The sequence below is a fragment of the Leiobunum rupestre genome, chromosome 9, assembly GCF_980474605.1.
Source record: "Leiobunum rupestre chromosome 9, qqLeiRupe1.1.hap1, whole genome shotgun sequence".
Lineage (NCBI taxonomy): Eukaryota > Metazoa > Arthropoda > Arachnida > Opiliones > Sclerosomatidae > Leiobunum > Leiobunum rupestre.
The window spans coordinates 36,015,011-36,035,135 of NC_143392.1; the positions used below are offsets into that span (position 1 = coordinate 36,015,011).

Below are 20,125 nucleotides of genomic sequence, written 5' to 3' on the forward strand. Positions count from 1 at the left end.
CCAAATTGATATAAACCTTTAATTAATCTAATATTATTTGGAATTATTAAACTGGTCACCTTCTGTTTTTTTGATATTATTTCGAATTAATAAACTGGACACGGTGACCAGTGACCCCCCAAATTTTGAATAAATAAACTGGTCTGAACAATTAATTAACTGGTCTTTGACCACCTGACCACCGTTATTTCCAAGGCTGTTTACAAATACTACTCATTCCGATTATACTAATATCGTGTTGCACTTAATTAAAATGTTACTTATGTTATAATGTAAATATAATGATGGTCATAAAAATTAAACGTGTACCTTTGCAGACTCGAGGCAGTTTCTAATGTGCTTAAAGGGAATATAACTACCAATGCGTTATTTTGAAAATACCCAAACAATTTTACGAAGAGGTCGCGGAGAATATTCCACCATTTGGGGGTTACATAAATTTAAGGTCTCATTCCCTTTATCATTTACCGCTGATATTACCCTACCTAAATATACATTCCATATTGATTTCTACTTCAGGAAAATATGGTACATAAATAAGTTAGTATTTTAGTATTTTGCCCAGCACCACTTTTGAAAATCAGCACAAGTTTTAAGTTAGTAAAATTAGAAGTATAGATAAATGTATATAATGTACTCTTTTGAGATAACTATCTATTTAATAAAAAATTATTTGTTTATTCTCTATAGTCAAACTAATCCTTTCAATCACCTTTGAAGGGAAAGTAAGCTAATAACAAAAATAAATTGCTTTTATTAAACTTGTATGGCGAACTTTTAAATAACCAAAAAAAAAAAGATTGCTCTGGATAACCTTTCAACGTGCATAAAACAATAGGGGTGTGCCAGTCTCGTTTTTTTTTTCGCACGGAGTCGAGTTTGAGTTTCAAAACTTTTCCTTATGGAGTTCGAGTTTGAGAAACCTAGCGATTTAACGATTTTTAAAATTACTCTTTTCTAAAGCTTGGAGTGCTTAACGAGTTTTGAAATATCAATGAGTTTTAAACATTTTCTAATTAAATGAACTTAAAAAATAAAAAAATTAGTTACAGATCCTTAACTTTCTCGAGTTTTATTTCCTTGAATTTTAATTTTTTAGAAGAAGACATAGTTGTTGAACATGGTTCTCTCCTATTGGATCAAGACACATGGAGCCTATTGACAATTGGTTGAGAATTGTGGTGTCATTTAAACTCGATAAAATCTTAAAAATTACCGAACAAGTTTTTACAGAGTTTGACCTTGGCAAACTTTGAACTACAAAGCTCCAGAGGTGGGCAAAAATAGTGAGCACTCATTTTTGAAAATCCTGCAGTAATGAGTGAGCGCTTCAAATTCGAATTCCAGCTGCTCTTGTTCAGCGAGAGGGCTAAATTGAGCAGCGTCTGGGCGAGCGCCGAATAGTTCGCTCCGGCGTTGATGGCTGACGGCGCGCTGAGGGAGATTCCCCCCTCGACGCGTTAGTACCCTCAGTCGGTATCATTAACTTATGCCTCAGTAGAAAGCGCTGACGCAGCGTTGAGGGAAAATTACCGAGAGAAGGAATAATTCGCTCAGATTTGAGCGCTAGCTACGCGCGGATTTTGATCACGGTAAAGTTCGTTTACGCAAATCGCTCACAGCGCGGCGAGCAAAAATTTCAAAAATCAAACATTAAACTATTACTCGGCTATGGGTTTATTATTTACTTTTTTTATTAATAAAATGAAGGGTACTCTAAACGTCGGGAGTTAATGATATCTCCGATTGAATAAAATTCAAAGGTTCTTCCGAATTTATCCAACGATAAACTAGACTGCAAATATTCCGTTTAGTGTTAAAAGAGCTTTATTAAGGAAAATATTAATTAATGATCGGTACCATAAAAACAAGTGGACATTTACTAACCCCTAATCCAACTCATTTGTAAATCTCCAGAATTTAATAGACAGTTTTAGCAACTACCTACAGGGGCGGTGCCAGAAGATTCTTAGGTGTAGGCTAATAATGTTTATCATTTGTGGGCCCCCTGTTCCTCAATATTGGGCCCCTCTATATATTGACTTAAAATTCAATTTTGCAAATTCAGGTAATTTATTTATTATTTGATAATAGTGCGGTTATTAAAATTTTACAGTATTAACTATCATCACATATTTTATTTGAATTTAAAAATCGACTTGATGTGGCCCCGTCAGATCAATTTGTGGGCCCCTATTTGAACACAAAAGTAGGCTATAGCTCGTGTTGCCTACCCCTAACGCCGCTCCTGACTACCTACACCGGGATTTTAATCACAGTGAACGACGACAGAGTTCGTTTACGGTAAATCGCGAAGAGCAAACATTTTTAATAATAATAATTATTTAAAATTAAACTTCACATTTGACGGTATGAACAAGTTAATAATAAGATTATTTTTAATGTATATGTAAAATGTTATACAATATCTTTGCATATAACCGTCTTCGATTTTGTCCATTGTTTATGACATCGACAAAAATAACCATATCATCAAATGATCAAGCTAATTGCGAAGATTCACGGTTTTTAAATAATAATTTTTTTCAGAAAAAAAGGGAGGGGTTGGAATTAATATAATGGCCAGCCTGTGCCAATATTAAAACTGTTTTAGTTCCAAATTGAGGTAACTCGATTTACGCGAATTTTCTTTTTTGCCGTTTTTCAAACTTCCTTTACACTAAAAATATAAATATTACAAATAGCAGCCAATGTAAAGTTACAAAGTTATCGATTATTTTCCATTTTTAAAAAGCATTACGTTATAAATTTTTATCAAATTTAAGTAATATTTTTTAGATACCTGGTTTTGAAACTAATAGCGTTCTTTTCGTTTTTATTTCACACCGAATTTTAGTAATAATAAAAATGTTTGAATAATTCTAATGTCTAGTTTGTGCGGGTAACAAAAATCAACAGTGAAGAAGCTGTCAACGATCACCGTCAAGCTCAGCATGTGGGGAGTGGGGACCCGCTGGCTGCCGGGGAGTATGAACAAGGAGGGAGGGGGTGGAATTACCAAGGTAACCTATTTAAAGTTACTATAGACAGTAGGCTATAATCACTATGCTGTAAACATCTGTGTCGCGCGAAAGCGATCCAAATGTAACGACTGACGATTACGATAAAAATTACATCATTCTTCCGAACTTCAAAAGGGCGTTATTTTATTTTTGAACTTGTAATAACTTACACACAAATATTTTCTTTACATTTTTCTGTTTTTATTGCTTACGATGTTACATTTTATATACAATATTGGAAATATTTCAATAATTATTTAAATCTTCGCTCTTGCTTGATACCTACAAAGATTCTCAAAAACAATTGTGTGGAGCGTGTCATTTTCGCCTAATTTGGTTTGACAACAATGAAACGAAACCAAAATTAGTTACCGCCATACGCCAAACGAGGAGGCAATGAACACCGCTAATGCCCCACAATGGAACATTTTTAAAAAAAAAGGATCCACCGTGGAACTTCGTATGTCATTAGAAAGTGTTCATCTTGTAAAATACGGAACAATTAAAACAGCGAATAGACCAAACGAAGGTGGTCCTGAAAAGGACCGTTTTGGTTTTAGCCAATTATTTGGCTTCTTCTGGTTTTTGAATTTTGAGACCTTTACGCAAGAACAACCAGCTACAGCCACTTAGGGGGTTTTGTTGGCATTGTCCAACTGCTCCTTATACAACCCGTAAGGGCGGTGGCGCACTGGGAGATGTTAGCTCCGTCCAAAGGGTCCTATCTCCGACCTCCGACTTCGGTCAGGTGTGGGCTGGATACTGGGCTTCGGCCCAGGCTAATGGAGAGGGGCCGGGCAAACTGGCCGCCTCGGCGGATTGAGTAGCCTGCTGTGGGGCTGCGGGCCTCCGTATGAGGGCACGGCGGACCCATCTCCCGGCCTTTTGGGCTCCCGCCGGGATCTCCGGTGCCAGCTGTGCCGGGTTATGCGGGCTGCTGTGTGCCCGCCGTTCCCCTTTAGGAGCTCTCTCCAAAGGGCTTGGCTCCCTGCCTTTGTAGGTGGGGTGTCGGCCGGAGTTGCTAGAGCATCCGTTCTCTATCCCACTGCTGTGTGCGAAGTGGCGGGCTGGTCGTCCCATTGTTGCACCTTCTGCTGGGTTGAGCGGCTTGCGTCGAGGGTGCGACCATCAGTAGTGGGGTTCTGCTACCCATGCTGGTTTTGTCACCTGTCCGGGCTTGTGGACGCTGGCGTAGGGCATTCTGATGATAGGCCTCCGGTGGTGTGGTTCTCTTTACCGGTACACCGGGCTATAAATTCTGACAACATGCTCCTTATACAACTGGAGTTCAAATTCCATTGCTCCGTTCTTTAACTTGGCATTCATCAGCTCGTCTGGCCTTTGGTCGAGTTCTTGTTCGTTACAGAAAATATCAAAATATTTTTCTGTAAATCGTCCTAAAATATAAAAAAACAAAAATTATCAATAATTAGTAACAATAATAATAACTATAGGTAAAACTAATTTGCTGTATTTACGTTTTAGCGATCGGCTTTCAACTTGAAGCTTGAAAAGAGGGGGGGGGGGGTGGAACCTCAACCCCTTTCCAAACTATCCCAATCGTTTCAATTTTGGGACCCGCAGGTGGAGTCCAGACACGAAGGCGTCTCTTTCGGCATCTTAACGAAAAGGGAAAGGTTGACCACTCATAGGAAACGTCTCTTCGTCGCAGCGGGACATGACTAACCAAATATTTCAACGAAATAGGCATTCACTCGCTAATTTAGGCTTGACTTATAATATACATATATAAATATACTTTTCGCTAAACTGAACTCCCCCTAAAAATGAGTCGTATAGCTTCATAGACTAGATCAAAACTAGCCCTTCTGAAACCGAAATAAGTATTCTATAATAAAATACCATATAGGAAAACGGAGAAAACCATGTATATTCGGGCCGCGTCTACGGGACGTTAGCTCCAAAGTATATTTTTCTGGACTACGGATAGACTAACATGAAAACGTTAATCAATAAAAATAAAAATACTACGTAATATCATAAATCCATAATTTAATGGAAATAATTCACTAAAACCTATTTACAGAGTGACGTCATCACGGTAAAAAATCACCCCTAGCGAGATGCTGATAAAGGGCACGTCATACACGAGAAGCCCTCTATATAGAGTGTCTCTTGTGGCTAGTTATAGTAAACGTTTTGCATATAAAGAATAAGACGTGTCATACTTATGTAACAATATTATTAACTAATGGTATTATTAGCTATTTTTACTACATTTATTTACAATGTTTATTAATTCTGTGTTACTATTTACTAAGTTGCGACTAATCGGGCCGATTAGATATTATTGAACCTTGGAATCTATAGCCGACATATTCAGACATTAGAATAATATTAGTTAATTCAAAAGCATTGAATTGGCGGCTTGGCCCGATTCATAAAATCCTATTTGGCTCTGCAAACCTTTTTTCCTTACTTTGGGCTTTTTTTTCGAACACTGCCCATTCCAGACAGCAAGGGCGCCACTTACTCGTTACTGCACCTGACAAAAATATTAAAATAGGGGGACAGTCGATGGAGGGTTTTTTCTATTTAGCATCGAACCCATTTTCTTCATTCTCGCAGTTTTCAATTTCAACAATAGCGTGTACTTCTTAACGTCATATGACGGGGGGTCAACGCCAGAATTCCGAACTGACGCCAATGAGTCGCCCCTCCCTTGGGTCTTAGCCGTTTAAGATAGCCAATGCTAGGGCAATTTCGAAGTTTCCTATACTTATACCTCGCTTCGTAATCCTTTCTACAATAATAGTATAAATAGTAGGTTCCTTTCTCATTTCCTTACAGTTTCTTGTCGACTTTTCTCAAGTCTGCGTTTTTCGATTCGTATTTCGGTCCTTCCTTAGTTTAATTTTTTCGTGTTTTTTGCTTTAGCTGTTCATAATTTTTCTCGCCTTCGAAGTTTAATTTTTTCGAGTCCATAGTTTTGGAGTTATAGTACTTCGACTATGGCTTGAGTTTTTTTATTCAGTTTCAGGCTTTAAGTTCGCTTCCGTATTTTACAAGATGAACACTTTCTAATGACATACGAAGTTCCACGGTGGATCCTTTTTTTTTAAAAATGTTCCATTGTGGGGCATTAGCGGTGTTCATTGCCTCCTCGTTTGGCGTATGGCGGTAACTAATTTTGGTTTCGTTTCATTGTTGTCAAACCAAATTAGGCGAAAATGACACGCTCCACACAATTGTTTTTGAGAATCTTTGTAGGTATCAAGCAAGAGCGAAGATTTAAATAATTATTGAAATATTTCCAATATTGTATATAAAATGTAACATCGTAAGCAATAAAAACAGAAAAATGTAAAGAAAATATTTGTGTGTAAGTTATTACAAGTTCAAAAATAAAATAACGCCCTTTTGAAGTTCGGAAGAATGATGTAATTTTTATCGTAATCGTCAGTCGTTACATTTGGATCGCTTTCGCGCGACACAGATGTTTACAGCATAGTGATTATAGCCTACTGTCTATAGTAACTTTAAATAGGTTACCTTGGTAATTCCACCCCCTCCCTCCTTGTTCATACTCCCCGGCAGCCAGCGGGTCCCCACTCCCCACATGCTGAGCTTGACGGTGATCGTTGACAGCTTCTTCACTGTTGATTTTTGTTACCCGCACAAACTAGACATTAGAATTATTCAAACATTTTTATTATTACTAAAATTCGGTGTGAAATAAAAACGAAAAGAACGCTATTAGTTTCAAAACCAGGTATCTAAAAAATATTACTTAAATTTGATAAAAATTTATAACGTAATGCTTTTTAAAAATGGAAAATAATCGATAACTTTGTAACTTTACATTGGCTGCTATTTGTAATATTTATATTTTTAGTGTAAAGGAAGTTTGAAAAACGGCAAAAAAGAAAATTCGCGTAAATCGAGTTACCTCAATTTGGAACTAAAACAGTTTTAATATTGGCACAGGCTGGCCATTATATTAATTCCAACTCCTCCCTTTTTTTCTGAAAAAAATTATTATTTAAAAACCGTGAATCTTCGCAATTAGCTTGATCATTTGATGATATGGTTATTTTTGTCGATGTCATAAACAATGGACAAAATCGAAGACGGTTATATGCAAAGATATTGTATTATATTTTACATATACATTAAAAATAATCTTATTATTAACTTGTTCATACCGTCAAATGTGAAGTTTAATTTTAAATAATTATTATTGTTAAAAATGTTTGCTCTTCGCGATTTACCGTAAACGAACTCTGTCGTCGTTCACTGTGATTAAAATCCCGGTGTAGGTAGTCAGGAGCGGCGTTAGGGGTAGGCAACACGAGCTATAGCCTACTTTTGTGTTCAAATAGGGGCCCACAAATCGATCTGACGGGGCCACATCAAGTCGATTTTTAAATTCAAATAAAATATGTGATGATAGTTAATACTGTAAAATTTTAATAACCGCACTAATATCAAATAATAAATAAATTACCTGAATTTGCAAAATTGAATTTTAAGTCAATATATAGAGGGGCCCAATATTGAGGAACAGGGGGCCCACAAATGATAAACATTATTAGCCTACACCTAAGAATCTTCTGGCACCGCCCCTGTAGGTAGTTGCTAAAACTGTCTATTAAATTCTGGAGATTTACAAATGAGTTGGATTAGGGGTTAGTAAATGTCCACTTGTTTTTATGGTACCGATCATTAATTAATATTTTTCTTTAAAGTAGCGCGAGCCACAATCCCCTAAAAATGAAGAAACGCGTACCGCGTAGCCCATTTCACCTGCCAAGTTTGTCAAGACCAAAAGAATGTATACTAGCGCCTATTGTTATAATTTGTGGCTTTTAATATTTAATAAAGCTCTTTTAACACTAAACGGAATATTTGCAGTCTAGTTTATCGTTGGATAAATTCGGAAGAACCTTTGAATTTTATTCAATCGGAGATATCATTAACTCCCGACGTTTAGAGTACCCTTCATTTTATTAATAAAAAAAGTAAATAATAAACCCATAGCCGAGTAATAGTTTAATGTTTGATTTTTGAAATTTTTGCTCTCCGCGCTGTGAGCGATTTGCGTAAACGAACTTTACCGTCGCTCACCATGATCAAAATCCGCGCGTAGCTAGCGCACAAATCTGAGCGAACTATTCCTTCTCTCGGTAAATTTCCCTCAACGCTGCGTCAGCGCTTTCTACTGAGGGTACTAACGCGTCGCTTAAAAGTGAGGAAACTAACCCGTCGAGGGGGGAATCTCCCTCAGCGCGCCGTCAGCCATCAACGCCTGGAGCGAACTATTCGGCGCTCGCCCAGGGGCTGCTCAATTAGAGATTGAGAAAATAAACTCGTTTGCCTTGAGTACTCGCTCACTTGAGCAAGCCGTGTTTAAAACTCTATATGCTCATTTTTCCGAACGCTCGCAATTTTTTGCCCACCTCTGCAAAGCTCCAGGAGTTTCGCGGCAAGGCTTATCGAGTTTCGAGCTGAGTACTTGAACTCTAACTCGATTAAAACGAGTGCTCTCACACCCCTATAAAACAATATTACATTATGTAATAAGTGGATTATCTACTTTTGATTAAGTAATATCTGGAATGAATTCAGTCTTGATAATATGTAATTATGTTACATATAATTATAGTAGGTCATATTTATCTCTGCGATAAATTATTAAGTTAGGGACCTTCCAAATCGAGCATGCAACCTCACATGCTCCATCTGAGCAAGAGGCAAAGCAGGGCACCATGGCTCTGGTCATTTTTAACAATGTGTATGGTACAACAAAAAATGGAATCAGAATATGATACAAAGTGAAAACAACTTTATATTATTAATGTTGTACATATTATATTATTTAATATATACATTTATCAAACTATTATATTAAGTTGTAAAGAAAATATTAAAGCAACAATCGTGACAAATACATGTAAAAATAATTTAAGCGTAACAAATACAACTTTGGTTTCTTCTAGCGAGTGTAATTGGAAAGTATTATTTAAAAGTGATTAAATATTTTTAATAAATCCTAAATTATCTAAAATCATTTAGCCTATATTAAAATTTTGTTTAAAAGATTATTCATTTTACTCACGCGCAATATTTTTGACTAATATACATTTAACTTAATCCTTTTTTTGACTACTTAAACTAAATAGCATTAATATTAGTTAACTTCCTTATCACAGTCCAACTTAACTTCCATACCAAAGTCTTTCACTTGTCTTTCAAATCTAAAAGGATACACCCTATATTGGGCTGTATTTACCATCTGGCTTGTAGAAGATTTCTTTATTCGATATCCTCCTCTTCACCTCCGTAAGAAGCAGGCTTCGTTCGCGTTCTAATTTTTTCAATAAACAATGATTTTCTTGAGCTCTTCGAGACAAATACGGAAGAACTTCATCGATGGGTCCATAAGGAACATATTTGTAAACTGAATAGCCACTTTGCCCTAAAACCGTAATAACATTTTAATAAGATTTCATTTTCAATGTAGATTAATCTAATAAAAAGAAAATAACTCTTACCTAACAGAAAAGTTACATGGTCACACATGCCTAAAAGTTGCCCGAAGCATATCACTTTGTCTTCCGGACTTATACCCAATTCCTTCATTCTAAGTAATTAACAATTTAATTAGAATGGTCATAAATTTCATTCAAATTTTGTTCTTACTTTTGAATTGTGAATCTAACTGTATCTTCGTTATGAGAGGCAACCATAATAGCAATTTTTTTCTGATCACTCGTGTGTTTCAGTTTCTGAATATTTCGGAGCAATTCAGTTAAGCATTTGTGATACATATGACTAGTTGCTTGAAAAGTGGGATTAATTGGGTCATCGTACCCAACTTGAGCTGCCCGAAGCCTTTCCTGAAAGTGAAGTTATAACTTAATACCAAACTTAGCTAAAATGAAGCTAAGAATTGAAATTACCTGATCCATATAGGCTCCGCGAACCAGTTTTGCTCCGAAGAAAAATCCTTGCCTTTGAGATAATTCCAGATCGAGAATCACGCTATTGTAAGCTTCCTATTAAAAAAATTAAAGCTTTTAGTATAGATTATCTTATTTTAACATCTAGTGACAAAAGAAATTTACTTTGAGGTAGCATTGGTACGTGTTAAAAACTATTGCCTTTTCCTTATTATACTTTCTCATTAATTCCATAACAAGACGATTTATGGCAGGTTGGAAATAACTTTGTTCAGCGTCGATCATAACTCTAACGTCTTTATCCCTGGCAACCTGAAATAGAAACGTACAAAAATTTTTAGCCCTTCCTTAAATTTCCCTTTTTTTCTTATTTATTTAACCTTGGCAATATTGTGAAGTCTCCGTAACATGTTTCTGAATTGTTCCTCCTCTTCATCCGTTAAAACAGAGATAATGCTCTCCATTTTTCCCGTCTATATGAAAATAATGATAAGTTTGGTGTGAATAATGTTAAATTCATCAAACATAAAAGAATATAAGTACAGTGAGATTTGGAACTTTGAAAAGATCAGATATAACGTAGTTCATATCCACCAGACCACTCCACGAAAAAATATTCATCAACCTGAACAAAACAAAATATATATCGAAATTTAGAAGCATCAAATCAAAAAATTTTGTCTTACCCTTTACGATCATAATCCATTCTTGACAGCCATTTCTGAAACTCCTCATTATGGTCTTTAACTTGGTCTAGTTTTGTTACTAAAGTTGTGGGCTGTACGTTTGTTAATGCCATGTAGTTTTCAGCTCCTGTTACATCTTTGAAATAATTCCGCGTTCGATAAATAACCTCAGAAAGTTGCATCTAAAGGAAATAAATTATATAAAAATTACTCTCCGAAATTACAACCTTATTATTATTACATTATGAAGTTTGATTAATAATTACCAAAAGCTGCGGCCTTCCTAAAGCAGTCACTTTAATAGCTGCAAATCCAGTTTTTTTAGTGGTTCCTTTCACAGCTTCGATGGATTTCACAAATGTTTCCATATTTTTCTCACACTGGGCTTCGTTTAAATAGAAATACGTGCGAGCAGTTACCTTATGCTTCCTCCTGTCAGCAAAATCTTTCACCGGTTGGTACTGTTTCACTTCCCCTATTCACAATAAAAAATGATGACATTTCAGTAAATTTTAGAAATAAAATGTAATAGTATCCGCTTCAAACATGCCCCACATCAAACGATTTAATGTAATTCTTACATGCATTAGTTCAGGAACATTGCTATTTTAAAATATTTAAAAAATAAATCATGCACTAAATAAAGCGGTTGTGGGTTATCACCATGCATCATTCCAGTTCGCAGAATTAGTTAAGGGCTGAACCTTAATTTTAAAAACCTGAACTTACCAGTATTACTATCTATTTCCACCTCTTTCGGTAATATTTCTTTAATTTGGAGTAATAAAATTAAACAAAAAAATTAAGGCAACCAATTTATGTGTCTAAATTAAATTTTTAAATTTAAGTGTATTTCATATAAAAAAAGATGAAAAATAAAAGATTATACCTTGTACACCATTTTCAGCAGCTGCAGAAAGGGTTGCTCTGAAAAATAATTAAATCCTATGTTAATTTTCCCATCTGCAGCAATGACTACAAAAAGATAGAATTTAAATTACTCCATTTCCACTTTTGTAGCTTGTTCTTCACTTATATCTTCTTCAGCACTATAATCCAAGATAGATTTAACACCGAATGAGTGGAGTCTTTCGATGGTTGGTTTGATTGTTTCAGCATTTTCCCCAGCTACAAACTGGCCATAGAATGTCTTTTTCATAATAAAATGAAAGATCCTGGCTCCCAATACTTTTTTACCATATTTCATCAACTGAAATGAAAAAATTACACAATGATAATAAATATTAAAAATATTTTTTAAATTATAATAATAGCATTATTATGTACACTAATTAAAAAAATTATTTGATATTGAAATTGATGATATCTCGATTAGATATTTTCTAAAACTAATACATAGGAGAAAAGAAAATATCCTTAGGCTATGTAATTTTAAAACTTTTGGTCCTTAGTTGAAGCAATACAAGTATGAATAGTCAGGCATTGTATGCATCCATGATTTGGCGGGAATTTTGCAATCATTATAACTTGTGATTAAATGTAGGAAATATTCTGAAACACTTCAATTATAATAAAACATAAAAAGGAAAATTGAAAAATAAAAGTATGTGAAACTAACACGTAATACCAAGTCTATAATACTATCAAACCTCAAATTCACAACTAAAAAAAACGTTTAGTGTAAAATTGTGCTAAACTAATTGAATAAAAAGGTACGAATGAAAGTATCTGAAATTCAAATTATTTCAATTGTCTTTAAAGAATACTATGAAATCAAATTCAAACCAAAACATAATATTTAGCGTAAATTAATTGCCTTAAGGTGCCTTAGAAGTGTCTTAAAAAACAATAGTACATAAAATTTAAAATCAAAACAAGAAAATTTTTAACATTAAATTAATTCCCGTAATCTAATTACCTAATGGCGGGGTTGTTGATTTTTTATTTAAAAAATGTATCATTAAATTCAAACTATTTAATTAAATAAAAGTTAAGAGTCTTTTCCCTTGGCAAATTTATTTAAAATTTCCATGTTTTGGTATTGACAACCAAAGAATCTGAAACTAAAATGTATTCAAGTGGCTTTTAGAAATACTATCAAACTTCAAAATCAAAAACAAAAACTTTTAACATAAAATTAATTGTGCTGAAGGTTTGAAAGTAAGTAATCAGAAAGTAAAACTTATCTGAAGTGTCTATTAAGTATAATTTAAAACTAAAACAAGGAAATTTTTGGTATAAAATTAATTGCGCAATTAGTTACCTTAAGGTATGAAAGGAAGTACCTGAAACTAAAACTAAACCAAGTACCTATCGATAATACCATGATACTTTAAATTATAAAAAAAGGAAACTTTTGACACAATGGATTGCACAATTCTCCAAAGGTCTCCCCATATTTGTTACACTAGTTTTTGCCAAGTAAAACTTGAAAACTTTTAGAGTAAAATTGCTTGCGCTAAATTATTTGTCCAAAAGAAAGTATCTGAAACTAAAACATAGTCCCTTTTTAGAACACTAAAAAACTTCAAAACCAAAACCAGAAAACTTCTAACATCAAATCGTGCTGAAGAAATTAAATAGAGCTATGAAAGTAACAGAAAATAAAACTTATCCCAAGTGTCTATTAAGAATAAGAAACTAAAACAAGGAAATTTTGGGCATAGAATTGCGCAATTCATCAAACATCACCCCATTATGCAAAAGGAACCTTAAGGTATGAAAGGAAGTACCTGAAACTAAAACTAAAGTGTCTATGGACAATACATTATACTACAAATTCAAAACTTCTAGAATAAAATTGCTTGCGCTAAATTATTTGTACAAAAGAACATATCTAAGACTAAAACATTTCAGTCTCTTTTTAAAATACTATGAAACATTAAATTCAAAACCAAAACAAGAAAGCTTCAGACAAAATTAATTGCCAATTCTGAATATCACAACTTTTTGCAAAAAACGTTTAGCACAATTAATTGGCATGATCTAATTACCTAAAGGCAGGATTGTTTATTTTTATTTAAAATGTTAAGTTAAAATCAAACTTTTTATTTTAACAATTACATGATTTTCCCTCAGTAAATTTATTAAGAACTTAAAATAATCCTAATTAAATTTCATAAGTATACTTCCAATAATTTAATCTGAATTTCCATTGTTACAGCAACCTTTTTCCGAAACAAAAATGTATAAAAGTGGCTTTGCGCTAAATTATTTTTACAAAAGAAAGTGTCTGATACCAAAACATTCTATTCTCTTTTAAGAATACTATAAAGCTTTAAATTAAAAACTAAAACAAGGAAACTTTATACAAAATTAATTGTCAACTCTTTTTGCAAAATTAACCTTAAGGTACGAAACTTCAAATAAAACCAAACTGTCGCCCGAGAATACGATTATACTTCAAATTCAAAACAAGGAAGTGTATGGCATAAAATGGATTGCGCAATACACCAAAAGTTCCCCTTTATTTGCAAAACTAAAACCACTTGGCAAGAAAAGAAAAAAACTGTCCATTAAGAAAATTTATCCAAAAATAAATTTGCATTATCGGAGTAAGGGACTGTAACAGCTTAAGTATTAGTATCATTTTTAAGATGAGGAATTGTACAAGCTAAACTAATCTAAAACTAATTATTCGGTACATTTTCTTTTCACCAATAAGGAACTAAAGGGCATAAAATAATATAAAAAAAGCTGCATCATTGTTTTAGTTTTGGTCTAGAAATATATTACGTTTAGCCAAAATGGTTCGATAGAAGACGCGTAACTGAAATTAGAATAAACTAACGATAAGTTATTGCACAATGAAAAACAACTTTAAGATCAGCGCTTAAATAAGCAAAAAATGTTTTTGATATTACATCTAAATTCAGCAGAAACCTTATGACTAAATAAATATTTAAAAAGCCCACGAAATCGAGCTTGGGATAATTTTAGAAATTATTCACGATTATAAAACTACAAAAATTTAAGTTAAAAAAAAGTATTTTTATAATATACACAAAAAAATTTTATTTTAATGATAATCATTACTTTTTTTTTAAACTGAATTATGTAATAAACCCTAAATTTCCATTTTTATATGAAAACAATCTACTTTTGACATAAATGCTGACCCAAACCATCAAAAACATTATTCCCTAAACAACATCGTTCTACATCTAGCAGCCTTGAAGATACATGTATGCTTTTATGATACCATACTCAATGTGAAGTTCACACATCCTACAAAACTAACCAGACAAGATTCTCATTTTGATAGACAGAAAAATAAATTATGACCCGTTAAATCTGTAATTTAGAGGGATAAGATATAATGCCTCTGATCTAGTAATCTTAGTTTTGACTATTTTCAAACAAAACCCCAATTTAATCGCTGTTTCTTCACTTCAAAGAGAAAAACAGCATTTCGTGTAATATTACACCTACAGATAATATTAAACCATGCCAAAAAATGTAGGTCAAAACTCAGGCTAAGAGCTACAATACTCTCCTTAGTTTTAATTTAGCTACAGATTCCCTTAGCAAGAGGTGTCAAGGCCAAAACCATCCAAAAATTATAAAGAACTACCGGGTTATACTAAACTTGCAAAATTAATTGTAGATTACTTAAACACTAATGTTTCTGTGTAAATAAAATTTATATGGCCATCAAAAAGATAAGCAAGGATAAGTGTTAAGAGAAGTATAAATTATCCTAACACAAACCTATCTTCATCAAATAGGAATATTGAGCATATTAGCAATTTCATTAAAAAACAATAGTGTTAAAAATGATAAGATTAAATTTTCTAGAACACGATTGATATTTCAACACCAAATTACTATTGATATTTCTACATCAAATTAAACGACAAATTTGGGATAAACATGAAATGGAACCAGGCTCCCAATTTTTTTAAAGAGCAATTTAACATAACTTATTAACATTCAGTCATAGAAATTACTTACAACCCATTCAATAATTTACATTCAGTCAAAGAAAATAAAGGATGTTAACTTACCATTTGATGATTGTCAACTAAATAATCGATGGAACTAATTTTTAAAACTGTCAAGGCTCGGATAAGTTCCATGGTGGTCTTGCTTTTGAAGGCAGTTTGGGTATTGTTGAAAGTAAGATCCAACGGGTCCTTTTGGGCTGGTGCATTTTGTTTTTCTACAGTGCTACTTTGAAGGTCTGTAGATGCTACGGAGGCGGCGGTTGATTTAAGTCTGACACCACTACCGGGAAATTTACGAATTGGCGAAAATTTCAAATCCCAGTTTTTGGGAAACACGTGGTTTTTGGGATAGGCGAATTGCAAAGAGAGTGAAGTTTTGTATACTTTGGGAATGGAACATAACAATGCTCCCGAAGCCATTTATCAACCGGCTAAATGAGGTTTTATCCTATATTCAAGTTCGTGAAGAAAAGGAGCTGTAATCTACAAATTGCTGGTGATAACTAACAATGGATCGCAGATAAAACTTTCAATTACAACTTCGAAATCATTTGTTTGGAATCTTATCGGAGCAGCACGCGACTGAGGATTACGATAAAACTTCGTAGGCCTATCGACAGGGGATAAGAGCGTTCTCGGCACGCGCCTACTCCGACCGAGAGTTCCTCCAGCACTAAAGTTTCAAGCGATGAAATGAGCATAAATAGCGCCGAAAAATCGAAGTGGGTGAATTTTGTACCCGTAATTACGCAACACCTGAGCATGCGTACGCTAAGGTTCGTAGAGAGAAATTACACCATTGTGCGTACGACCAGGCGCTTGAAAAAGAGAATTTGGAGTGATAAACTGAATCACAAGGTCATGGAAAGTAGCCAATCACTATTCTTTCCGAAAAACAAGTCGGTTAAGTCGTAAAGAAATTTCGCTTCACCGAGCGCTATGTAATGGAAAGGCGAAAAAGTAAAACAAAGCAATTTAATTACTTTTAAAGATATTAATGATTTTTTTGTACAACGATTTTTACAAATTTAAATAAAAGCATTTATTTATCGCGCGAATTTAGAAAAAATCCGCGGCTTTCGAGCGATTCGCCGCTAAATCTGATAAGTTCAATAAGTCATCGGTTAAAGAAGAAGGATCCGTAACTTCCCTTGTCAAAACTGGGGTTTTCGGAGTTGCTGGGCTGGGTGTCCGATCCCTTAAAGGTGTTCTGGAAGGCGAAGGTGAATAACTAGCCAACAGGGCTTTATCCGTACTCCTATGAATACCTAGCTTCGCACACGCGAGCCTTTGCGCAGCGGGGGACATACGATTTAACCTATCTAACGGAGATCTAGGAGAAGTGTCACCAAAATTAGGAGAAGGCCTGTTGTTAAATAGAAAACAAAGTTACTTATAAATTTCCTTATTAAGCAGGCTAGCTACTTGAAAATAGAAAAGTTTTATAACTTACGTAAAGAAGGAAGATTTGACTTTTTGTAGAGCTTCTTCTTTCTTGGTCTTTTTTTGTTTCGAAGCTTTATCAGCTAATGCGATTGCCAAACGTTCCCTGCTCGGAACATCGGGAATTCTGAATTGTGGTCCTCCTGGAGTTCTGGGAATGGGCGTATCACTACCATCCAATCGAAAAGGAGTTCCTTCAATTTCACCCCAAGTCATCAAAGGAGAATCTAAAACGCCTGTGGAGTAGAAATATTTAAGGTTTTAAAACTAGAAGCAAAAAATTACTATTTCAATTGGTTTTAATACTAAAAGAAACGCAAATTACCAGGAGCTGGTGAAGGGGTTGAAGCCACGAAACCATAGCCATTGACCATTGGGGTGTCTTTTGGAATCAATTCTTTTCCATCTATTCCAATTTTCCCTTCTAAAGTCTTTGCTTGCACAGATGCAGCCTCAGCTAAGGCTGCTTTGTTTACCAATTCATTGAAGGGCTGCATTTCGAAACGTGTATTACTATGAACTACTTCCCGTCTTTGTTCCTTTTCCAATTTCTCTTCAAATGTAAGATCAACTCCTAAATAAAGAAATAAGTGAAATAATTAGTTTAATTACGTATCTACTACTTTAAAAACGGCGTGTTAAATACAAAAACCTGATTAAAATCGTACCTTTAGGCACATACATCAACGCATTTTCATTTTTATAAGCCCATGTAGTTAATTCTTTGGGTTTATGATCCTCTATCGCTAATTGAGAAGTAGATGGTAGAGCAAGTGCAGATTTTAATTTATCAGCTTCGTTAGTTTCATCATGGTAGAGCCAAGGATATTTCTGTTCGTGTTTTATAGCCGCTTCAACCATTAAAGTGTCAAAAGAAGCATTGTCTTCACTGGTGAATTTATACAAGAACTGGTCTAAGGTTAACAACTTCACTGCTTCCGATTTTTTGTCTTCCATTGGTTTAATTGTCTGTACTTCATTTTCCTCTGGATTACGAGTAGGTGAACTGCTTGATTTATTGTCTTTTTGTGGTGTTTCAAAGGTACTAGGTGTGTTAACTAAGGTCATATTAAAAAAAAATTAGAAATTAAAAATTAAACCATTTTTCTATCTAGATATAATAAAGTTACTTACAAATTGAACTAAATGAAGTGCCAGGTCTGCTTGTGTTCCTTCTAGAACAGTATTTAATTTGAATTTCTCTTAATTTAGCAACATCGTTAGATTCTAAGGCTTCGAGATATTCATTCTGTGCTTTGAGTTTCTCAAAATCTGGATAGAAGTCCCTTTGAATAATCTTTTCCAACACCTAAAATTATATGTATTTAAAATTTATTCCATAAAGTTATAAATATATAAAAATACTTACATCAGTATAAGTTTCTTCATCTAATACTTTTCTTTTTTTAGTATTTTGTTTACTTTCTTCCGTATTTTCTTTCTTAGGACAAAGGCTTAACGATTTCGATTTTAATTCGGTTAGAGAAAAAGAAGTATCTTTCCCTGCAGCCATTTATATTTAATATTGAAAACCTTTAGCTACAATTTTTTTTAATTTAACATCAGATTCCGTTAATGCGAACTTAAAAGCTTAGTATTGTTAAATTCGTACTCAGTTATTGCAAATATGCTTTTTAGATATGATTCAGCAGCCAAGTAAGCAGACGAAGTTGACGAACCCAAGGATGAGTTCAATAACGACACGGCCAACTTTGATCACGTGCCGTTCGCCCTACAGCGGCCAACACATTCGTTGAAATACCGCGAGCAAGGATTTTCCCCCTATAAACTGTACTATAACGTGTAGGAGTTCAGCGCCACGCTCGGTTTTTATATTGGCTTCAATGTAAAAGCTATTCTAGAAATAATAATCGGCTAAGGGTGCTCACGTCATACACATCTTTTGCTCATAGGTTAACACAGAAACGTCAACGAATGAGATGGCCACTGTAGCGCGAGAGATCAAAGTTGGCCGTGGTAACGTTAAACCAAGGATACTGTAAACGCGGTAACCGGGTTGGACCCATTGAGTTGGGAATAAATGGAGGTACAATTGCAATCTTGTAGTCGCGGGGCAAAAATTTAGTTTCAAATTTGAAACGTTATCACTCGACGATTTTGCCATCTATCTCTACCGGTGGGAATCATTAAAGCCTGAAAGCAAAATCAACGTATATCATTCTGATTTGTGTATTTAGTTACGTGGATTTTACTTTCAAGTGACGTTGTGTCGCGCGAAATGGACGCAAAATTTTAAACGGAGAATTAGGCTTAGTAAACTAAACGCGTCTCGAAGTTACAGTGATTTATTAGACGAAGTAAATTAATTTAAAAAATATTATTACCTCTCCGAGGGGACTATGTCCCGTAGGAGGGGTTTTACAATCACCCTGTCTGTCTGTCTGTGTGTCTGTCTGTCTGTCTGTCTGTCTGTGGGTGGGTGGGTGGGTCTGTCTGTCTGTCTGTCTGTGGGTGGGTGGGTCTGTCTGTCTGTCTGTCTGTGGGTGGGTGGGTGGGTCTGTCTGTCTGTCTGTCAGGCATTTTCGGGGCAAAGGGTAACCATTGCGTACGCAGTTTCTCGAAATTTCTGCGTTCGCAGTTTCCCGAAGGGTTGGCAAAACCACCGTGTGACGGTGAGCGTTAACGGATTGATTTGCGGTTGGGTTTGGTCAACGCTCACCGTCGCGACAGTTTTAATTCAGTTTGATTGGATATTTCGTTATTGTAATGTTTATGTGTAGGTTTTGAATGTTGAGTTCGTGTTGTGAATGTTGTGGGTGTTGAGTTTGTTGTGTTTGTGTTATGATGGTTGAGTCTGTTGTGTTTGTATGGGCGTTTTCTCTCCAACGTCTTATTAATGAGTTTGGGACGGACCGAGTGCTGAGTGTTATGCAACCTCTCAACGACCAATGGCAGGGTTCCCACCAATTGCACACGGTATTCGTCTTAGTATCAATTTGCGATTCATTGTGTATGTGTGTGTGACTGTCCTGCGAACGCGTTCGCATTTTCGGTGCAAAGCGTAATCACTGCGTACGCAGTTTCCCGAATTCCACGCGTTCGCAGTGGCTTGGAATGAGGGAAAAGGTTTTTACAAAAACCTCTTTCTTCGTCATTGGTTGTCATATCACAGTTTCTTCGGC

At 34.8% G+C, this 20,125-nt stretch overlaps 2 protein-coding genes across 3 annotated transcripts; both read right to left on the minus strand.

Moving 5' to 3' along the window:
- Positions 1-8,832: 8,832 nt before the first annotated feature.
- Positions 8,833-16,271, minus strand: LOC149927301 (proline dehydrogenase 1, mitochondrial-like). Of its 2 annotated transcripts, XM_090158225.1 has the most exons (13): positions 15,600-16,271; positions 11,634-11,842; positions 11,522-11,559; positions 11,362-11,400; positions 10,899-11,107; positions 10,633-10,814; positions 10,490-10,571; positions 10,327-10,419; positions 10,112-10,258; positions 9,947-10,042; positions 9,687-9,883; positions 9,539-9,627; positions 8,833-9,462 (listed from the first exon to the last, which is right to left on the minus strand). In XM_090158225.1, exons 1-13 carry the CDS (start codon positions 15,957-15,959, stop codon positions 9,257-9,259), a joined length of 1,947 nt encoding a protein of 648 aa, XP_090014351.1. In that variant the 5' UTR covers positions 15,960-16,271; the 3' UTR covers positions 8,833-9,256. The 2 variants fall into 2 exon arrangements, with proteins under 2 accessions (XP_090014351.1, XP_090014352.1); XM_090158226.1 differs by lacking the exon at positions 11,362-11,400 and having other exon boundaries at positions 8,835-9,462; positions 15,600-16,254.
- Positions 16,272-16,500: 229 nt separating this feature from the next.
- Positions 16,501-18,595, minus strand: Es2 (ess-2 splicing factor homolog). Its single transcript, XM_090159179.1, has 6 exons — positions 18,352-18,595; positions 18,117-18,291; positions 17,651-18,040; positions 17,308-17,556; positions 16,993-17,218; positions 16,501-16,905 (listed from the first exon to the last, which is right to left on the minus strand). Exons 1-6 carry the CDS (start codon positions 18,493-18,495, stop codon positions 16,599-16,601), a joined length of 1,491 nt encoding a protein of 496 aa, XP_090015305.1. The 5' UTR covers positions 18,496-18,595; the 3' UTR covers positions 16,501-16,598.
- Between the last annotated feature and the right edge of the window lie 1,530 nt (positions 18,596-20,125).